A 21,682-nucleotide genomic window follows, 5' to 3' on the forward strand; every position below is an offset into this window, starting at 1 on the left:
GGAGAGGGAGAGGGAGAGGGAGACGGAGAGGGAGAGGGAGAGGGAGAGGGAGACACAGAATCCAAAGCAGGCTCCAGGCTCTGAGCTGTCAGCACAGAGCCCAACGCTGGGGCTCCAACTCACAAACCACGAAATCGTGGCCTGAGCTGAAGTTGGACACCCAGGTGCCCCTAGTCTTACTTTTATTGAGACATAATTGACATACATTATATTATTTTCAGGCGTACAACAGAGTGATTTGGTATTTTCCTACATTACAAAATGACCATCATCACAAGCCTAGCTAATGTCCATCACAACACATAGATTGTTTTTCCTTTGGGGATGAGAACTTTTAAGATCTACTCTCCTACCAACTTTCAAATACCCAGTACAGCAATGTTAACTACAGTCACCATGCTGTGCATTCTATCTCCAGGACTTATTTCATACCTTATACCTGGAGGTTTGTACCTTTCGACGACCTTTATCCATTTCCGCCATTTCCCACTCTGGCCGGTTTTTAAGTCTCAAAAGTTTTCAAACGTGCTCTTCTTCACTAGCAAAATGCTTGCCGTGAAGTTTCAAGGTTTTAGTAACGATTTCTAAATCAATTAATTACTCCCCCCAACATAGTTATTCATCAGGTTACCATGGTGGCCTGAAAAACCACTCCTGTTTAGGTAAAAATTTCAAGCTCGTTAGGAGTCTCCTATGTGTTCCGGCAAAGAACTTCTCTCAAAGTTTTTGCTAGAGTTTTCATTTTTCCCCCCCTCGTGTCACTTACAGTCACATCAATTCATCTTAACCTACATTTAAGAGCCTAACTCTGGTTCTCATTTTTTTTTTTTTTTTTTAAAGCCCACTCTCGGGTAAGATTGACATTTCAGTAATCGCTGCCAGCTGGCATGTTCAAAATGGAATCTAAATATTGTATTAACAATATCAATAACAAGCAGGTTCGGCGGGCCTTAATAAAACACGCTTGAATTGTGAGAGAAATTCTTGTTATTCTGTGTTTCACCAGCTTTAATTTACTACATTGATTTAATAAAAATCTAGGACAGTCTCGTCTTTAATCGTGTCAGAATTCTGAGGTTCGCTACATGTGCATAGGGAAAATCTGAAATCAAGCAGGTGTAACGAAATTTTTGTTGCCCAATCATTTTTGAAACTTTTGACTGAAGTAACACAACCAATAAAGCCCGCATACGTTGTTCAGCTCAATGAATTTTCACAAACGATTTACCTGGGTCACCAGAACCCAGATGAACTAGCTGCCAGCTCAGGAGCCTTCTTCCACCCTCTCCACTCACCACCCCCCCAGAGATAACCACGACCTTGGTTTCTCCTTGCACGTGTTCCCTGTGAACTCTGGCAGGGGGGCCGGGGAAGGGTGGCGATCACCCTGTTAGAGTCACTAAGTGCTGGCCTGCACATTATTTCACTTCCTTTGTGGGAAGCAGGTGGTATCCTCCCGATTTTACAGATGAAGAAACAGAAACTCACAGGTGAGTATCTGACCAAGCCGAGAAGCACGAACGCACAGGGCCAATGACTATACAGCTCGGTGTGTGGGTGGGGGAAGGGGACTGCGAGGGACCGCCCGTCAGATCCAAAGCCAGGTCCCTCCAATGCCAAGCTCAGTTCTCCAAGTTTATTGATTCGCATGTCCAACAAATGCCGTTTATAGTTAGATGGCCTCATACAGAGAACAACTACGCCACCCCCTTGACCCCAGCCCCCAACCCCCACGCACACTCACGCAGGAGGACGGTTTCTGAAAGGGAGCTCAGGTTTTCATTTAGCATGTTGTCGTCCCCTCGCTACGTTCGGGATCGTGAACGATTTTGTGAGTCTCTGCGTTAACAGTGTCTTAATTTTAAAAATTAAGCTGGGAACCAGCAAGTGAGTCTGAAGAGGCTCCATCTCTGGTCCCGAACTGGATTTTCATCACTCAACTGCTCTCCAAATTATACTGATTTATGATGTGATTATTACGGTTTTCCTAAGTAGCCTGGGTAATGAGAGAAACGCAGAGACACCCCAGACTGCAGTAATGGGAGGGGGGGGCTCTAACACCACTCCGTCTGCCCTGCCAGCTCCCCACCTCACCTCTGCTTCTTAGCCCACGCTCTCCTCTCGCGGGGTCAATACTGCGCCTCGCGTGGCCTCCCAGCCTCGGCCCCAGCGGTGCCCATGGCGACTCACATTGTTCCCAGCGCCTTCCGCGGTGACCTTGCGACACTGAGCCCGTGAAACCGACTGACCGCCCAGCGGCGGTTTTCCGGCCCATGTTTGTGAAGATAAGCTCTCAGTTCCTTACCTTCCTTACGCGCCTAATTTCAGTGTAAGGCTGAAGCTGCACCACCTACCCCCCAAGTCCTCAAAGTCAAAGCCACTACCTTTATCAGAATCTCCCCACCTTTCTGCCTGGAACACAGTGCCTTCCCCTTCCCCTCCTCTTTCCTGTTAGGAACGAGGCAAGCTACCTCAAAGGGACACGGTGACTTCCCTCTCCAGCCTGGCTCATCACACTTCTTTGTCACATCCCAACGTACCGCCTGTGTACTTGCTTGTGACCCCTGCCTTCGGCTGTGGGCCTCACTACTTTGTGGGCTTGGCTAACTGTCGCTGCAACGTCACGGCGCCTCTCGGAGAGACACCGAGCAGGGCACCGTTGACCGTGTCGGGCAGACTTAGGGGGAGGCAGGGACAGCAGCCTCACACGGCACTAGCAACGCCCCTCGCGGAAGTCTTCTGTGACTCCTGACTTCCTTCCCTCCGAGTCTGAGCTCCTCTGCGATGGCACAAACCACCGAGGCTTCTTGGTGGTTCTGCCCCCCCCCCCCCCCCCCCAGCCCCAATTCAGATGTTGAGGCTTTAACCCTCAGTGTGGCAGAATTTGGGTAAGGTTACATGAGGACATAAGGGCGGGGCTCTGATGCAATAGGACGCTAACAGGGCCCTAAGCCAGTAGGCTGGTGTCCTTAGAAGAAGAGGAAGAGACCAGGGCACGCGCATGCACACAAAGGAGGCCATGCGAGGACACAGTGTGCAGGCAGCCATCTGCAGACCAGGAAGAGAGGCCCAGGAGAGATCAAACCTGCCGCCCCCTTGATCTTGGACTTCCAGGCTCTCGAACTGTGAGGAAATACATTTCTGTTGTTTAAGTCACCCGGCCTGGGGTGTTTTGTTATGGCAGCTCCAGCCGCTTAACACATTCACCCACTGTCCAAGCATCTTGTGTGCTAAAGATGGGGCTCTGGGGACTGACCCTGGCTGCGAAGGGAAGTTCGTGAAGATACGGAGGCTGGCTGCTCAGGGTTGGCCCCCAGGAAAGGGCAGTTGTAGCCCATGTTCCGTCGCTCCCTTATCACCAATGCGGCAACTCGAGTTAAAGCAGGACGTTTTCGGCAATCCCCACTCCGCCAGGAAAAGTGAATGTCATCATTAACTAAGATTCTGGGCCTCTGGGAAATTACTTTAACTTGATGGACACCACCTTATGCCCTGAGATCTTGACAGTCCTGTACACCCATGGATAACGGCCATTACCATGAAAAGAAAGCTGGGGGAGTCCCAAATGCGAAGGTATGCGCCTCCTGGCCTCGGATCTTCTACTTAGTGGCTACATACACTTGCATGTGTAACCTAATGTTTCTGCGTCCTGTGCGTTTTCTTTTTCCTTTCTTTTCTACAGATTTTATTTTTAAGTAATCTGTACATCTGACACGGGGCTTGAACCTACAACCCCGAGATCAAGAGTCTACAGACCGAGCCGGCCACGTACCGTCGCGGTGCTTTGCTTTTTAAATAAAATGGCTGTGCCGTTGTGACGGACAGTTCCCTTTTCCCTTCTTTGAGAATGGACCCAGACTTGCATCTGGGGAACCGTTCACCTCCCAATCCACCCGCGTGCTCCCAAGTGACGTTTCCAGCCCCCAGCATACAACAATCGGTGGTGCCTCTCCTCCCAGTTCCTCTGGTCACACTGATGGTTCCCGGTGGTCACGTGATGCGGGCCGATCTAATGACAATGCTGCTCAGAACTTCTCCTGAGGACACTGAGGAAATGCCAGATTCAAAGCCGGTGTCTGCAGCCCAAGAGGCTGTGGCAGCCACCTTGTAAACTCAGTGTGAGCTTCTCCGAGCTTATTTCCGCCAAAGGCGAAGGTGAGTTGGGGGACAGAGAGAATAGGCATTATTACTACCATGATCCTCAGTGGGCCTCCTAAGACCAACGGAGAGGTTGGAACTTCACGGACACACAGAAACCACCAGTGACATACATTTAGCTGAACTGAGGCCGTTCACTTAGAGATTCGTTGTCAGTGAGGACTCTGGGTGCACACACACATACAGACACACACACACAACCCCCCACCCCCCCCCCAGTCAAGCTGGGTTAAGTAAAATGGGGAATTCAGACTTCATCTAATCCAACCATGGGGAGGACAGTGGTAAAGGGCCCCTCATCTCTGTTTCTTGGCCTTGGTGCCATTTCTTAGATGCTGGTTGACTCTGTGTGGTACCCTTTGTTGAATCTAGCCTATCTTTCAGAGCCCCCAGATCCGAAGTAAGAAGAACCTGGCCTGCGATGGGTTACATGCCCCTATCTCAACCAACTGCTAAGACCAGCGAGCTCCTGTAAGAAGCTGGCACCCCTCCATTTGCAACATACATATTGGAAGGTGGGTCAGGGGAAACAGTGGGCTCCACGAAAGCCCTCCAATTTAGCTGCAAAATTTTAAAACTGAAAACTTTGGGGTGCCTGGGTGGCTCGGTCATCAGTGCAGTGTCTCGCTCTTGATTTTGGCTCAGGTCATGATCTTGTGGGGTCAGGTTCGTGAGATCGTGCCCCAAGTCTGCTTGGGATTCTCTCTCTCCCTCTCTCTCTCTGTCCCCCCTTCCCTGCTTTCGTGTGCGTGTACTCTCTCTCGCTTTCTCTCAAAATAAACATAAAAAAAAAAAGAGTGAAAACTTCATTCATAATTGTTTCCACCCCCAACCATGGCCAAACTTAAAGAATGAAGTCTCTAAGAGTCTGAGGAATACGGTACATGCAAATGAGAAACAGCATTGGCCTTTCTACACGCCGCGGCCTTCTCATCTCTTGTCATGATCGTCTTCACCATCTTGCTCACATTGTGGAAAATGAACCCACAGCCAAGACACTAGGTTAGAGCAGTTCTATACACAGACCTGTATCCTAACACCTGAATGCAATTCGTGTCAAATTAGCAGCATGAGATCATTCTAAATATGCCCCATAAAAAAAAAAAAATCACAGCTTCAGACGGGGCCAACCCATGTGTACTAGGGTCACCATGAACTGGGGGACAAGTTCAGTATGATCCCTTAAATGATTTTCTAAGGTTCTTGATCACTGCAAGTATGTCTCTCCTTTCTTTACCTCCCACCTCTGAAATGCATCTTTGCAAACAGTTCGTACTCTGGCACCATCAGAGACGCTGAGAGGGGGAAAAAGACAGGAGTACAGATCGTAAGCCATTCTAACTCATCCCCAAAGAACCTCCTTTCTCTGGGTCACATTTCTGCAAGATCTCAGTCACCCCAAAGTGTCTGTGAGAGCAGCTGGTAAGAACTCTGTTCTACTCCTCTTTCGGGTATTAGGTATCTCGTGGGTATTTGCCTTCATGTAGCAGGAGCTTCACAGAGACTGGAAACAGTCTTAAATACTCCTGAAGGTAAAATGTCAGTTCAACTGGGGGAAGGGTTTATGTTACTGCTATTTGGGGGTGGAAGGTATCAAAACCCTTAGGAAATTGCAAAAATGCTATCAATAAGCATAATGAATTCTATTGATGAAACACTCAGTTATTGCCAAGCACTGTCCCAGCCCCAGTACATACAGTATCTTTTAATCCCATGAAATAGTGCTATCCATTGACCCGCTAAGAAGGAAAGGCTCAAACCCATCAGGCAAGCTGCTTGAGGTCACACAGCTGGGGGATGGCAGAGGCTGGCCTCTGTACCCAAGACTGGCCAGCTGTAAGGTCTCTACTCTTCTCTCCCGGGCAGGCTGCCTCCCCTGGAGTGAAAGCAGTGGTGACAGGAGCTCCCGCAGAGTTCCAGGGATGTCACACACACTGTCATCAGCTAATCCCCACAATGATACCAATCTTGCAGGACTGGTATTTTTGCATTTTGTTGTAGCTCAAGGAAGTTCACATAACTTGTCCAAGGTCAGGCAGCAATTAGGCAGCCAGGCAGGGAATGGATCCAGGCACAGCTGATTTGAAAACTGAGGTCTTTTATCCTCAGGCCATCATTTGCAAAGGCCAACTGGAGAGCTGGGTGGGATAGAATCACCAAAGAAAAGAAGGGCAGGAGAATTTATTCTTGCAGACTCACAACACGAGGAGGTAAAAGCCTGAGTGCCTGGGGCTGCATTCACTCTCGTAGGCGCGCGCGCGCGCGCACACACACACACACACACACACACACACACACACGCACATTCCCAACCTATCATGTGCTCCTCGGTGAGCGCTACACCCTGGAGTTCTCAGCCACGCCTTCTGGTCGCTGAGGGAACCAAACAAAAACACAAACTTGACCTCTGCAAGTTTACAGGTAGATGCTTTTAAGTGCACTTCTGCAACTGTAATGTGAACAGCTCATTGAGTACATTCTAAAAAACTCTTCATCGCAAGCCTCTTGGCAATTGCATAAAAATATTTCTAGACTTCCATCCAAGCGCAGTTAAACAGAACTTCAAGGGGAATGACTTTTCCAATTGTATTTTAAGATTGAGCACTTTGATAAAAGCAGGCTCTGCAGTACAATGTGATCCAAAATTGTGTAATCTTTATATATTTTATAATCTGATACAATTTAATAGATAAGAAAAACAGTTTTAGTGCTCAAAACTTAAAACTGTAAGGATATATTCCTATTGATGGATTACAACTGGTGTAAAAATATCTGTATTCTCTATCTACTACTATAAAGTCCAGAGAGGCTCAAAATATTCATTCTGTAAAGGTGTGAGTTCCTCTCATTGTATTAGTCTTTGGATGACTAACTTCAGGATTTCCTTTTTCTCTATCCACAGTCTTTAAAAGATCTTAAAGTCAGCTGTTTACAACAGTCCTGTGCGGGGGACCAAAAGAGACAGGAAATACCTCAATGCCTTGAATGATAAAAGACAACAGAAGGATTCATTTCCATCTTTCTGTCTTGTCATTATAAACTGCTTTTGACCATTACAACAGGATTGGCCCCAGCCCCAGTCTGTAGCACAACGCAGAACAGGTCAGCATCTCAAGTGAAAAACTTCAAAAACAACTTAACCCGTACCGGACCAAAGATGAGCTAGGGTGAGTCTAGGTTTCCGATCCTGGATCTGTGACCTCGAGCAGGACATTTGTTGGGGCTTTACTTTTCCCATCTACAAAATGGGAGTAAGAATACCTAATGTATAAGGCTAATATAGGAATAACGTAAAGAACATATATGGCCAGACACAAAAGGTCACATTTTATATGATTCCGTTTATGCAAAAATGTCCTGAACACACAGGTCCCTAGGGACCGACAGTAGACTACTGGCAGTGCGCTGAAGGCCCTGTGCCTCTGTAGCCATCAGAGCTGACAGCGTCACTGGCTTCTCTGTGTCTGCGGGTGCTCCGGCCTGTCCCCTCTTTCTGAAACTCTTTGCCCTTCATTTCAGCGACTTTCCCCAGTTTCCGACTAAGCTGCTTCTCTGCTGTCGTTGTTGTTGTCTTCACTACCACCGCTTTCCATCATAAATCCACGTTTTCTAACATGTCCATGTTGGAAAGGAGTTCATTCTGTACTCCTCTGAAAATCTCATCTGTGCCCATAAATGCAGTGGCCATTTGTGGATTCACACGTTTCAGCATTCCCTTCCTAGCCTTGACCTCCCTTCTCCTAACTCCAGCCTGTGTCCCCTCCTAGCGACATCACCCTGGAACAGGAGGACCAGCCCACGGACCCTGCTTGGCAGGTGCCTGTCCCAGAGGAAGCTCTCAATGCCACGTCCCCCGGTCAAACTGGCAGCTCCTCTGACTTCCCTATTTCTGTCCACAGGGTACCATTTCCTCAGGGTGCAACACTGGGCTCCCGTGAAAATCTCAGACGGTGGGAGAGAGACCCGCTGACGTCCGAGTCAGAAGGGAACATCCAGGCTATGGATGTTTTCTGAGATTCCACGCCAGGCTGGAGACACTGGGAATGTCGCAGTAAGTGCAGATGGGGCAAGTCTGGATTCCCAGGAGACGGTGACGTCAGAACTGACCAGAGGCTTCTTTTGAAACTGCATTTCCTTATATTTTTTCACTAACGTAAGAGCCTGTTCTCAGTGACCGCACAGAACATGAGTGACTAAAGAGGTGGCCAGCGAGTCTTTAAATTCACCTGTGAACAAAAACAGCGTCCTGACTTTATTACTGTGATTACATAAATACCTTTACAGATACCTCAGCGCGGAACAAGACAAATGATGCCAAGAGAAAGGGGCCCCTCCTAAAACCCAAAGGTCTCTGCAGGCTGACAGAGTAGAGAAGGCAATTAGGCTCAGGACTTGGGGGGAAATGTAGGCAGGTTTTCCTCTCCCCCTTTCTGTTATTACTGTATTTTTTCCAAAACGGGTGTGCCTGGGGACAAGAGTCAGGAGATTTATGCATTAGGTGGATGCCCTGGTTTGCAAAATGGACAAAGGAGGCAGCTTGCCAAGCACATTAGATGAAAGAAGTCAAACAGCCCAGGGGCTGCAATCAAATGTGGCAGAGATGAGTGGGGGAGGGTCAAGGCGAAGCCCAAAGGCCCTGAGATCCCATCCGAGGTCTTTCTGGACAGAAGCACCAGAAGTGCCTGGAGGCCGGAGGCCGTGTGGAGATGGGATCCCGCAGAGCCATCCTGGTTCCACGGGGAAGGAAACGGGGGCTGGCAGCGAGAATGGAAAGCCACGCAAAGGAGAGATCAGGAGTCCACTCCTTTGAGGTATATAGGAACTTTTCACCTTGAATACATGTGCCAGGAGGAATGATCAGAAACCCCGGGAATGAAACAGAAGTTTATAAACCTCTGCCGTGACAGAGCGTTTGTGAGGGGCCAGGTAGGCCCTGGTCTGGACTTGTGTTTTCAGGTTCACATTCGCCTCTAACCTCCGCAAAGGTTCTGGGGAACACATCTGGCAAAACTGAGGCCCAAGGTCAAACACCTGGTGCCCAGGGAGGGAGGAACTCAACCCTGGGTTGACGCGATGCTAAATCCGTGCTCTCGCACGTGGCTGTCTACGCACCTGCCGTGTACATACAGTTATAGAGCAAGGGGTAAAGCTCCGTGCGTGTGAACTGGGTGACCTCGCAAGGAAGCAGTCCTATTTGAAAGGAATCGGAGATAAAGGGATGAACAAATAGTTTAGATCTATCTATAAATCCAGCAGGATCTGGGGCATCCCCCGTCTTTGGCCCTGTTCTGAGAATCACTAACCCAGCAAAGGAACAAGGGAAATTTTAGCAGGGAAGGTAAAGAGCGCAGGGAAATCAATCACATTCAGAGATTCCAGCTCTAGTTTCCTATTTTCCCAGGAAGTTCCAATAACTAACTCTGACCGGGAATGTAGCATGTCCTAAATGCCTTCTAATGCGAATGTCTTGAATCCTCACAAGAACCCTAGGACACCAGCGTCACTATTGTTATCACGCGCCCCCCCCCCCCACCCCCAGCGAGGTTTGGGCGGTCAGGCAAGAAGCCAAGACCGGGCTCATTTCCATGCTTATTGCCTCCCTGAGATCCACGGGACCTCCCAGAGCTGTCCTGCTCGAGGTTTGGAATCTTCAGCCAGGCTGCCACCATGCTGTCTCCTCTCCTCGGACCCACCTGCAGACACAGCTGGCTGAAAGCACCACTCAGTTTTCCACCGAGCTACAGCTAAGCCTCAAATCCATTTTGACCCACGTTTAGGAAACCAGTTGCTAGAACGGAACACAGCTGGTATGTACTCCACGGGAAACCGCAGCCACCACTGAGGTCCACTCGTTCATTCACAAGGAAGAACGTGAAAACATAGGGATGCCCAGTGGCTGGCCCGAAAGTTCACCAGGTGGCAGACCTGGGACCACAACCAGGACCCCTTGCTTGTAATCCGGTGCTCTGCCCACTGGAACTTGTTTCTGATACACGGAGCCCTTGCTCTTGAGCCTTTCGCAGCAGGAAAAACGATCAAAGTGAGGTATGACGTGCACCATAGCAGAAACAATGCATAGCAGAGCCTGGAGCAGAAGGTGAGGGCGGTGGAGAGCAGGTGCAAGGATATTAACTCCCAGGAAAGGAGGCACCTGAAGCCAACCTGGAACCTGGGAACCCGGGACTCCCCAGAGCAGGTCGTCCAATGGTCACAGTCAACCTGGGACGTGTGTGACCAAGGGCGAGCACACCTGTGCGCTCACGGGAACAGCATGCATCGGACAGCAAAAGAGCTGGTTTCCTTCGTCCCCACCTGCTTGCGGGCCTACAGCAGCACCAACCTGCTCCGTGCACTCAGAACACCCTGGAGCTCTTCCTTCCATTTCATTAGCTCATCCCGTGGGTTGTCAGAAGCGAATGGAAAAAAAAATCTGTTACGCGTGTTATGGACTTTATTTTAATTCTTCCGCTGCATCCTAAGGAAACAGATTTAATAATAATTAGTGGCCCAACCCTGGAGTGAGGGAGAGAAGGAAGGCGGAGGGAGGGCCGGGAAGGCCGGCGGGGAGGTTGCAAGCGGGCATGGCCGGGGCGAGATGTCCACGTTCCAGCAGATCTGCCAGGAGGGCTGGGGTGTGTGGTGTGACGCCAGAGCAGGCGGGGCCCTGGAAACACCTGCTCAGAGGCAGAGGAAGAGGAAGAGATAAGAGGCAGGTGGTCCCGAATGGTAAGCAAGCTCAGAGCTATGAAGGCCGAGGCTGGCCTCTGAACGAAACTGCTTACGGACCCTACAAAGACCCAAAGGGCAGAAGTGGAAGACAAGATGACCGTGGCTCATAGGAACTTTTAGAAGAAGGCAGGAAGAGAAGAGAATGGCAATGCTGTATGCAGTGCTGGGATGAAACATCCAGGGACCACATGAAGCGTTAGACCAGGGGTAAAGAATGTGCTTAACTAGGAATCACTGCCTCATTAAAATAATCCATCCAAGGGTGATGTTTAAATAAAGTAACCCAATTTTAAGTGTAATGGGTGAATGGAATGTGTATGTGTGGGTGGGTGGGGGAGGCGCAAGGGAGTTTGGGGAAGAAAAAAAAAAAGGAGAACGCTTTACTCTCTCCGTTACAAAAAAATGAGACGTTATTAACTAATAAAATAAAAAAGCGTATTTCAAACGCACACCGACCGTAACAGAGACACGCAGACATGCGGAGGGGACAGTTGGAGACACCTGTCAGCTGGTCACTCCTGCAGGGCTCCGAATAAGCCACACTCATCTGTTTGGACCTGCCCTGGGTCCCCTTTAAACAAAGGGTTTGTCCCCTTCCGGCACACAGCTAGGTTTCCATTGTACAAGAACTGAAGTGCTCTCTGGTCCCTGAAACTGCTAACATCCTAAAATTGTCTCTAGCAGCCTAAATGGCATTTAAAATAAATACTGTGAATTGATGAAATGGCCAATTATGTTAAGTACCCATGCCTGGTGTAATCCAAACCAAATCTTCCCCCATTATCCTCAAAACTGCTAGATGATTCAGCAGGCCCTCTCGCCAGTGACTCTGCAAGAACCAAACACAGAGGCCACACTCTAGCAGGACCCTGAGTGCTTCCTTCCAGTGAATGCTTACAATTGGTTTTATGCTAGAAAAAAAAAAATAATAATAACGACTATGTTTCTGCCAGACAGCTAACAAACCAAACAACTATCTGACTTCGTACATGGGTTCCCCACTGGAACCATGATGCCACATTGTGCCGCGGACTTCCAGGATTTAACTGCTACCATACCCTCTGTGGGCAGCATGGCGTTCTGAGGCAGATCCTGCTGAGAACATGGGATGTCATCATCCCAAAGTGCCCGTGAATCACTCATTGTCCGCACCTGCCACATAACGTCCCCATCGCCACGCCCTCTCTTGCCTCCAGACTCTTGCTGCCCCCTCTTGCAATGCCCTTTGTTCGGTTTCCACACACACAGACTATTTTTCAAGGTCTTGTTCAAGGTGTCAACTCTCCCAAGAACTGACAGCCCCTACTCTCCCACCGTCCTGACAAAAATAAGCCCCCCTCCTCCAAATGACGAGACACATCAGCTTCTTCGGCCATGCCCAAGTTCTCTTACCTTCCACCCCAGGGCCACTGGGCACAGTAGGTTCTCCCTGACCCCCGGGTAGCCCGGGTCAGACAGTTCTGCTTGTGGCAGGGGTGGGCTAGGCTAATTATCTAGAAAAAAATGTCCTCCTGCTTGCTACAGAGGGAAAAGAAGGAATGTGTGCATGTTTTGAAAATGTATAAAGGTGAGAAAGTGAGTATATAAATCAGGTATGTTTTCTTCTACTTGATTTTTGAAAAAAAAAATTTAAATGTTTCCTTATTTTTGAGAGAGAGAGAGAGAGAGACAGAGTGCGAGCGGGATTGGAGCAGAGAGAGAGGGAGACACAGAATCTGAAGCAGGCTCCAGGCTCTGACCTGTCAGCACAGAACCCATCACGGGGCTCGAAACCACGAACCGCGAGATCATGACCTGAGCTGAAGTCGGCTGCTTAACCAACTGAGCCACCCAGGTGCTCCTTCTACTTGATTTTAAACTAAACATTCCACTGGCATGGACTGGGCAGCTCCGTTGTTTATATACCCATATTTTTATTGTAAAACGTTCACTCATGGGCATGAGCGATTTCCTGATGAACCATACCCCACCAAAGGACTACGAAAATATTAATTAGGGAGAACATGCACATAGTTTGAAAAATCTTAGCAACAATAAAAGTGTCTCCTGAACTCCATATATAGATCGAGCAAATATAATACACAGCAAAGAAATATCGCAGGAAAAACTTAACAAATCCTTGCCTACCCTCTCAAACTCCAACCAAGAGTCTTCTGATCTTCACATGTACAAAAAAACAAAACAAAAACAAAAAAGGAGGGCTGCATGGAATTGGATGGGGACCGAATGAGCATCTGAAATCTGTAATAATGGAACTCTCAACACTTAGAATAATCAGAATTTTAAACCCTATCTGGAAGAGGAAAAATGTCCACACCCATGAGATAGGATCTCATAGTGAATCACTCAACTTCAGAATCTCATTGATGTTTTCTTCATGTCTCTGCCCAACAGAAACAACCAAAACCAATATCCTAAGAGCGAGTCTTAATATGAAACTTAATGAGCAAAAATCCTACAAGAAAATGTGCTCGCCAAGTAAAATCCCTCTCCTGAAAATAATCCAAACTCGAATGATACTCGTATTATTGTTGTAGATCTGGAGGAAAAATAAACATGCACATAACTTTGAAACTCACTTGAAAAAAATTCCCAAAGGCTCATCATAATTGGTTTCCATTTTTGCTATCTGAAGGGAGAACAGATTTTTTTTTAATTATGTATTAATCTTTGAGAGTAGAGGGAGTTCCCTTTTTTCCTTAAATATTAAAGGTATCTATAACAGTCATTAAAATTAGGATTAGTCAAAACTTCCCACCTCAATTTCGCCCGTACCAAGCAAAAAGGCAAGGAAATCCTTCAGTTCCTGATTTCACGGGCTATGAAAAAGCAGTATGCAATTGCATGGCCTATAAAACAACAACACAAATGTGGTGGCATCTCTTCGAGCTACTCTGGAAACCTGAAGATAAATGTCCCTTTTCTCAGCCACAATTATATTCTACTCCTTCACATGCCTGGCCAGCCCTCGGCATGTACTTTTAAGGAAAAGAGGCTAACCAGCTCTAAACCAACGGAAAGGTGTGGAATATTCTGTACAAGCCCAGCCCAGTTCTAAAGCTCTTGGTATGACCGGATTCATCTGCTTTTGGCCAGCCGTGCCGCTCTGACCCTTACCGGGCCCGACGAGGTGAATGGGGACAGGAAACTGGGAGGGCCCTGGGAGCCACCGGATTCCAGCTTACTTGCACAGCAGACATCTCTAACAGAGATAACCCAGCATTATCCAGAAGGCATCTTATGGCTACTTTTAATTCTTTTTTTTGAATGTTTATTTATTTTTGAGAGACAGACAGACAGAGCACAAGCAGGGGAGGGGCAGAGAAAGAGGGAGACACAGAATCTGAAGCAGGCTCCAGGCTCTGAGCTGTCAGCACAGAGCCCGACGCGGGGCTCGAACTCAGGAACCGCGAGATCATGACCTGAGCCGAAGTTGGAGGCTTAACTGACTAAGCCACTCAGGCGCCCCTCTTCTGGCTACTTTTAACCATTCATTCTTCAACTTTATTTGGCCGTTTCAAAAGAAACTTAATAGCAAAAGTAGAGATGAACGGCAGTTGGAATTCTTTGGGCACGCTGGGGAGGACTGACGGCAAAGCAGCAGCTAAGGGTGGGCTGGACAACAGAAAGGATGTCCCCCTGCAAAGGACGGTCGTCGGGACAGGAGAGGGGTGGCTCACCTCCGAGCCTCGGAACAAACCACAGGCAACCAACCTTCCAGGCACACGCGGATGTTAGGGGACAGCAAGGAACGAGTGGAACCACCACAATAACCAAAGTGACAGAACCCCCCCCCCCCAACAGTCCTCGTTGACCCAAGCACTGAAAATACGTAATAGGGTTTTTGTTTTGTTTTGTTCCGTTTTGTCTTTAACCAGCTCCGTTTATGCTACTGTCATATCCTGACTGCCACATGATTCCAGTTTCACCAAAGCAAGCCGGACGCTTCTGGAATACGACCAGCGGTGACAAACCAAAGAACCAGTCCCAGATTTGGAATAACAATTCATAGCAACCAGGAGACGTGAGCAGGAAGAAGTAAAGAGACGGGACAAAGAGCCCCAACGCACAGCAGTCACACTTCTTCAGACAGTGCCCGCTCCTTAAGAGGACAGCGCTCTCCCACCTGCTACCCAGCGCAAGGGCGTAGAGCGAGGGGGTGGGGAGGGCCGCTCCTAGACACCTACCTTGCAGAAGGGCTCCATTTCTCTTGAAGAAGGTACTGCCCGGCCAGATGGGTGGACCTGATGTGCTGAAACACAAGAGAAGCCAGTGTGAGCATGGGCTCATTCACACTCGGAACAACCACCTCTCCAAATGTATCACCTAGAAGTCATGCTTTCCCACTGATGCATTATTTACACCCTCACCCTCTGGAAATACATCTCTAATTTTTTTTAAAAACATTTATTCGTTGCCCCCCCCCTTTTTTTTTTTTTTAAAGAGAGACAGAGCATGAGCTGAGACTGGACAGGGAGAGAGAGGGAAACGCAGAATCCGAAGCAGGCTCCGGGCTCTAAGCTGTCAACACAGAGCCCGACACAGGACTCGAACCCATGAACTGTGAGATCATGACTCGAGCCGAAGTTGGATGCTTAACTGACCGAGCCACCCAGGCGCCTCATGGAAATGCATCTTTAAAAACCGTGAGGTTTGGGTAGCACCCGGGTGGCTCATTCAGTTGAGCATCTGACCTCAGCTCAGGTCATGATCTCGCGGGTCACGAGTTCGAGCCCGGCACCGGGCTGGCTGCTGGCTGCTGGCTGCCTGCCAGTGCAGAGTCCACTTCAGATCCTCTGTCCCCCTCTCCGGACCCCTCCCCCCACCTTGCACTCTCCTAAAAATGAACAGACGTTTAAAAAAATAAAATAAAATAAATAAAAAATAAATTAAAAAAAAAACCATGAGGTTTCAGTTGAATGGGCTTCGTAGTTCACAGGGCAGAGCCTGTCTGCGTGGGTATCCCAGTTACTGTCCTGACCCTTCTCCCTCTTGGGCAATGAAATCACTTGCGGGTTAACGACATGGCAAATTCACACAGTTCAACGTCACAACTCGTAACTTCAGAATGGTTGCTAATTTATTCCCAATTTTATGAATTTACGTGGCAGAACTTCGATCTGTGTCTGCCGGGACCAAGTGGGTTTTCTGTCACTTCCTAGTGGCACCTGCCTGTGAGAAATGTGACCTTGCCTTCCTCGGCCTTTATCCTCACCAAAGCCTTAACATTACAGAAAGAGCTGTGATGGCCTCCCTCCCTCCCCCATCCCCTTGTTTCGTATCCTGTTTTCAATTTCTTGGCTTACAGTGTTGCACTCCGTAGCCTATAAAACATTTTGTAGACGCGCTACCGCCCACAGTCTGGTAAGAGGAGAGGCAAGAAAATAAGGAAGATCAGTACATACAAAGACACTTTACTACGTTTATAGATGAGCGTTTTCACGGTTTTAAGACACCCAGCGAGAAACTTTAGAATCAAGCCAGTCTTAGTAAAATATCCTTAGAGTGGGAAGTAGGTTATTCTAAATCAAGGATCGGTTTAGATTAATGTTAGAAAGCACTTAGTCAAAAACGTTACTACATCCAACGCAGGAGGCAGTATAAATTACCTTCACTAAAATAGTCCACGGCACATGATACTGGTTAATGCGCTGTCGATCACAGCACAAAAGGGAGAAGTTGGTCTGGTAACAGATTTTTAAGTTCAGTGGACATGTGCACACATAGTAAGACATCTGAGGGGCTACGTAACGAACACTTTACCAATCAGCCAGGGTCTCTGGTACTAACAGGATGGCAATCAATACTGTTAACAAGGAGCAACCCCAGTGACACATTCTGTTGACCAAAATTTCATTACCAGAGACGTCACAGCACAGCAGGTATAGGGACGCGTTACGTGATTGGTGAGGGGCGGAGAGGGAGGCAGAAAAGCGCCACAGCACATAAAAACACGGTTAAACATCAAAATAATGTCAAACGTGCTGGAAAACACGCACTTACGAACCCTGACGTAAGGGTTTGGTTTGGTTTGGGGTTGACTATACTCAGAGTAGGAAGCAAGATTAATGCACCGAACCTATGGCTTTTCCGGCAGCCCTCTAAGCTCTGGCCGTTGTGGCCTCTGGATGGCCAGGCTGACACACAGGACACCAGATCTGGCGGGGTCTTGGGGCTGCAGGATCATGGCAAGCTGATTTCTCTTTTGTCTGATTCCTGTCCTATTTTGTGGAGGCCTTTAAGGCTCAAAGATGCATGAAAAATAACGTGCATTAAAACGCTCAAGATTATCTTTTAGCAACTCCAGCCAGCTCCTTGGAATTTTACCATCTTATTTTTACAAGAAAGCAGGAAACAGCAAGCTGGCTGTTGCCGATCCTGAATCACCTGACTTCTAAAGATATTTAAAAACTGAGGACTTCATTATAGAGGAGCTGGTGCTTTGAGAGCATTCAGTAATTGAGTATTACCGCAGGAGCCTGAATATCCAGCTTACTTCCACCCAAATCTCCTCTTTATCCTGACCTTGATTTGGCGGAAAACTGACTAGACGCCAGGAATGGAGTAAATGTGGGGAACCGAGGTCGCGTAAATCCAGTGGTTTAAGATAAGGAAAATTCTCTGTATGATAGAAATCTACTCAGCAATTTCTACAGCATCCTTTTAACGTGCCTAAGTCACTGATCACTATTCTGGTAGTTTTGCACCACTGCCCACGTAATCAGTACTCCAGGCGTGGAGAGAGATTTGGGACTGGCCCACCCACCTGCTCTTACCTGGCTCCCACTGTCAGTGATGAATTCACCTATGGTCTCTTTCTAGCTCAAGTAAAGCTGGTTCCTGTCATGTTAATTGCGAAGTGTTGGAGCTCGCTAGCCAGAGAATCTACACGCTTCTTTTGGATGGTCCCTCAGAGAGAGAGAGAGAGGCAAACCCGAAGAGACTTTTAACTATAGAGAATACCCTGAGGGTTGAAGGAGGGAGGTGGGTTGGAGATGGGCTAGATGGGTGATGTGTCTTAAGGAGGGCACTTGTCGTGATGAGCACTGGGGTTTACACGTAAGTGATGAATCGCTAAATTCTACCCCTGAAACTTATATTACGTATAACTATATGTTACCTGGAATTTAAATGAAAACTTGAAACAAACAAGCGTACAAACAAAAACAATCTCAAGGCAAAATTCCAGGCTAGAAAAAGCAAGCGGGCTCACCGTATGTGAAAGACAGACACGTGGGCTCGTAATTAGCAGACACCACAACGCGGGGTCCACCAAGGTCTCGTTTCAATAACGCTCCAGCAAAAGTCCGTGACCTTCAGCACTACACGACAAACCCACTTGCGACAAAGGAAACCGACCAACAGGTGAAGAGGGCCTCGTCTGCCAGAAAGGCAGCGCGTGACCTGGCATTTGAGCACATTGATCCGGATGGTCATTAAGATCAGAGCTGAGCCAGCAACAATCCCAAGGGAGGGATGATGCCATCTTGAACAGCAGACCCAGCGGCTGCTGAGTCTTAGCCCTCAGGAAGTGCTGTACAATTGAAGCTGCCTTACTTTGAACTCCCCAGGGGACACCGTGGGTTAACAGGTTGTACAGCCCTAAGGTGGCTCTTGGCATAATGATGCGACCTGGCGTGGGTTTTCCCTCCTCTCGTGAGCCTCCATCGCTGTGAGACCCAGACAACTGTAACTAACCAAGACCCACACACTGGTCTGGACTTTCTGTGAGGGTAATGAAAAGCAAATGAAGAAAAGTACTTTCTTCTAAGAACTCAGCTACCAAATGTGAACTGTTGGTCCGTAAAAGAGAGAACAGGATACCATCACCACCACAATAGGATACTACACCTTGAGGTGAACCTCAAGGACATCATACTAATGAAACAAGCCAGACACACAGGGACAAATACTGTACTAGACTACAGTGGTCAAATTCACAGAGACAGAAAGCTGAATGCAGGCTTCCAGGGGCCGAGGGGAGAAGAAGGCGGGGGGGGCCGGGGGCTGGGTGGCTCAGTCGGTTGGGCAACCCGCTTCAACTCGGGTCATGATCTCATGGTCTGTGGGTTCGAGCCCCGCGCCGGGCTCTGTGCTGACAGCTCGGAGCCTGGAGCCTGCTTCGGATTCTGTGTCTCCTCTCTCTGCCCATCCCCCACTTGTGCTCCGTCTCTCTCTGTCTCTAAACGAACGAATGAATGAATGAATGAATGAATGTATCTTGGGCGCCTGGGTGGCTCAGTAGGTTGAGCGTCCAACTTCAGCTTAGGTCACAATCTCACGGTTTGTGAGTTCAAGTCCCGCATCGGGCTCTGTGCTGACAGCTCAGAGCCTGGAGCCTGCTTCAGATTCTGTCTCCCTCTCTCTTCTCCTCCCCGCCTTGTGTTCTATCAAAAATACACGAAATCCAAAAATTTTTTTCAAAAAAAGAATCATTTAATGGGCATAGAATTGCAGTGCCCTAAGCTGAATGAAAAGAATTCTAGAGATTGGTTACACAAGGTCAATGTACTTAACACTACTGTGCACTGAAAAAAACAGTTAAGATGGTAATATTTAATGTTATATATATATATTAATACAGTTAAACTTTTTAAACCTAAAATGATGGAGAGAGAGCCAACGAGTGAAGGAAGAAGTGCAAGATAGACACCAGAAGAAAGAACTCAAAGTCTAAAGGGTTTTAGGCGGCGAAGGACCAACCTATGTGCTGTGTCTGTGGAGGAACAGGTAGCAGCTCTGCTAGAAAGGTCCACAGCACACTAAAAAGCAGAAAACCCAAACTAAGGACAAGGAAATGGATATAGTGAGACCAGCCTGTCCGGATCTAGTATTTACGGAGGCCAGAGCCTGCCTAATACTTGGAGGCAACTCAACAGCCTCCAGTCATATTCTTAGCACCGGAATCAAAATGTGAAGGCCATCCCTTTGGACGTGTGACGTCTACCACCAGACTGTGTTTACCCAGAAATCAAACACTGGAAGCACTTGGAATAATGGGGAAATCCCCCCCACCCCCTCCAACCCCATACTTGAAAGTCTAGTGTTTTAACTCTAACTGTAGGCTCATTACCAGGAAATAACAGAAAAACAAATGTGACCTATAACACATACGACCACAAACTCCTTGGGTGAAAGACGCCAGTCACTGAAGTTCGGGATGAAGAAATCAGAGCAGGCCGGACAGAAACACACGTAAGAAGGGATCAAGTTTCATAAAGTATCGCTCACAATTTGAGAAGCACCACTAAAGAGCATAGACGAACGTTCAGAATTCTCGGGGACACTCTTGATACTTTTATAACCTTCCAGATAAAACAGGGCATGAGGGCGTTCAAAGGGATCTCAGTGGCTGCCTGGTTCCGTCCACGGTGTGGTGGGGACAGCACAAGATCTGGACTCGGGAGTCTGTGCAAAACAGAGCCTGAACGCCTTTCAACTTGGCCAAGTCTCAACTCCATGCCCGCAACCTGGAGGCAATGACAGCTCGTAGTGTCGGGGAATGAAATGCAACAACGGATGCTCAGTACGCCGCAAGAATCCCGGCGGTGATCCTGACGACCCACGATTAGGTACGGAGAACTTTAAGTGACGTGCTCGGTGCCACCACTTCCCCTCCGTCTCGCGCACTTTCCCAGTTTGGCTCTTCATTCCTGGAACAGATGAGGCAGCCACACCTTCATCTTCCTCTTTCCCATCTGGATGCTTAGCTCATTGCAAATGTTCCTCAGCCCCAAGTAGCCACCAACAGTTTCTAAAACTCAATAGGTTGTGAGAAGCAGCTTCGGAGGTGCCACCTACTCTAAATAAAGCAAGCTGAAATAAAAAGAGAGAACTCCGCGCCGGAACCTGCGCAGACCCAAACTGGCGAGTGCGGCCGCCACAGTGACCTTCCCGGGTCAGGTGGACACAGACCAGCACTGGCTAATTTTCGGGAAGGCATTTCTGAAACACTTAGACAAAAACGATCCGTGACCACAAAGGCTACAACAGAGAGCATGGCAAGATCACCCTGAGGGCAAAATACGGACCACGGGAAGAAACGCAGTCGCTTTGTTACCTTAGCCAAGTATGAAAACTAGAGACGCATCCTGCCTCCAACTGGATCGTGTCGCAAAGAGTTCTTGGGTGCCCATCACAGCCAAGGCCCTGGATGCGCTGGGGGTTGAAACGGCCATGAGAAGCGGACAGAGGGGCCTGGAGTGAGAGCGATGGTCAATGTTTCAAAACGGTCCACCCAGCACACTGTGAAGTTGAAGGCTTCCCTCCTTGGACACGTCTGAGAACCTCCCCAGGGAGGGAGAACCGCTGTGGAACTCCCCAGGGTTTCTTCACTTTGCTCTGACATCTGGGGCGGGAGAGCTCTTTGTCATGGGGGCTTGTCCTGTGCATTTCGGGATCTTCGGCAGCCTTCCCGGTCTCGACCCAGTAGATACCGGTAGCAACCCTTCCCCTGTTGTAACAACTATAGTTGTCTCCGGATACTGCCACCACTGGGATATCAAACTGCCTCCAGGTGAGGACCACTGGCTTGGTGGTCAGCAACCCAGCTAGGCTGGCCCCAATCTTCTCCCACTTGCCAAATCCCAGACCTCCCTCTCCACACCTCCGTCAGGCAATGTCACCTGCTCTTTTCTAAAACCAAAGCCATTTCGCATAAGCACACTCAGGCTCCGTTATTTCTACCTGTGTCTGTACCTTCTTCCTTGCAAAGTGGCATCCTACTGGCCTCTTTTCCTCTGGAACCTATCCTCCCTCTACTACCCCTTGGACCCTTTGTCTCCACTCGCCTCCC

At 48.5% G+C, this 21,682-nt stretch overlaps 1 protein-coding gene across 7 annotated transcripts in view; it reads right to left on the reverse strand.

Annotated features, from left to right (window-relative positions):
- The window catches only part of FOXN3 (forkhead box N3), a 405,238-nt gene that overhangs the window by 102,591 nt on the left and 280,965 nt on the right, over positions 1–21,682 (reverse strand). For all 7 annotated transcript variants that reach the window (XM_040477971.1, XM_040477973.1, XM_040477974.1 and 4 more), the window contains one exon: positions 15,075–15,139. In XM_040477971.1, the coding sequence (XP_040333905.1) occupies positions 15,075–15,139 (65 nt within the window). The remainder of the gene's footprint in view (positions 1–15,074; positions 15,140–21,682) is intronic.

Source organism: Herpailurus yagouaroundi, unplaced genomic scaffold, assembly GCF_014898765.1.
Source record: "Herpailurus yagouaroundi ecotype Mexico unplaced genomic scaffold, PumYag 141, whole genome shotgun sequence".
NCBI classification, from domain to species: Eukaryota; Metazoa; Chordata; class Mammalia; order Carnivora; family Felidae; genus Herpailurus; species Herpailurus yagouaroundi.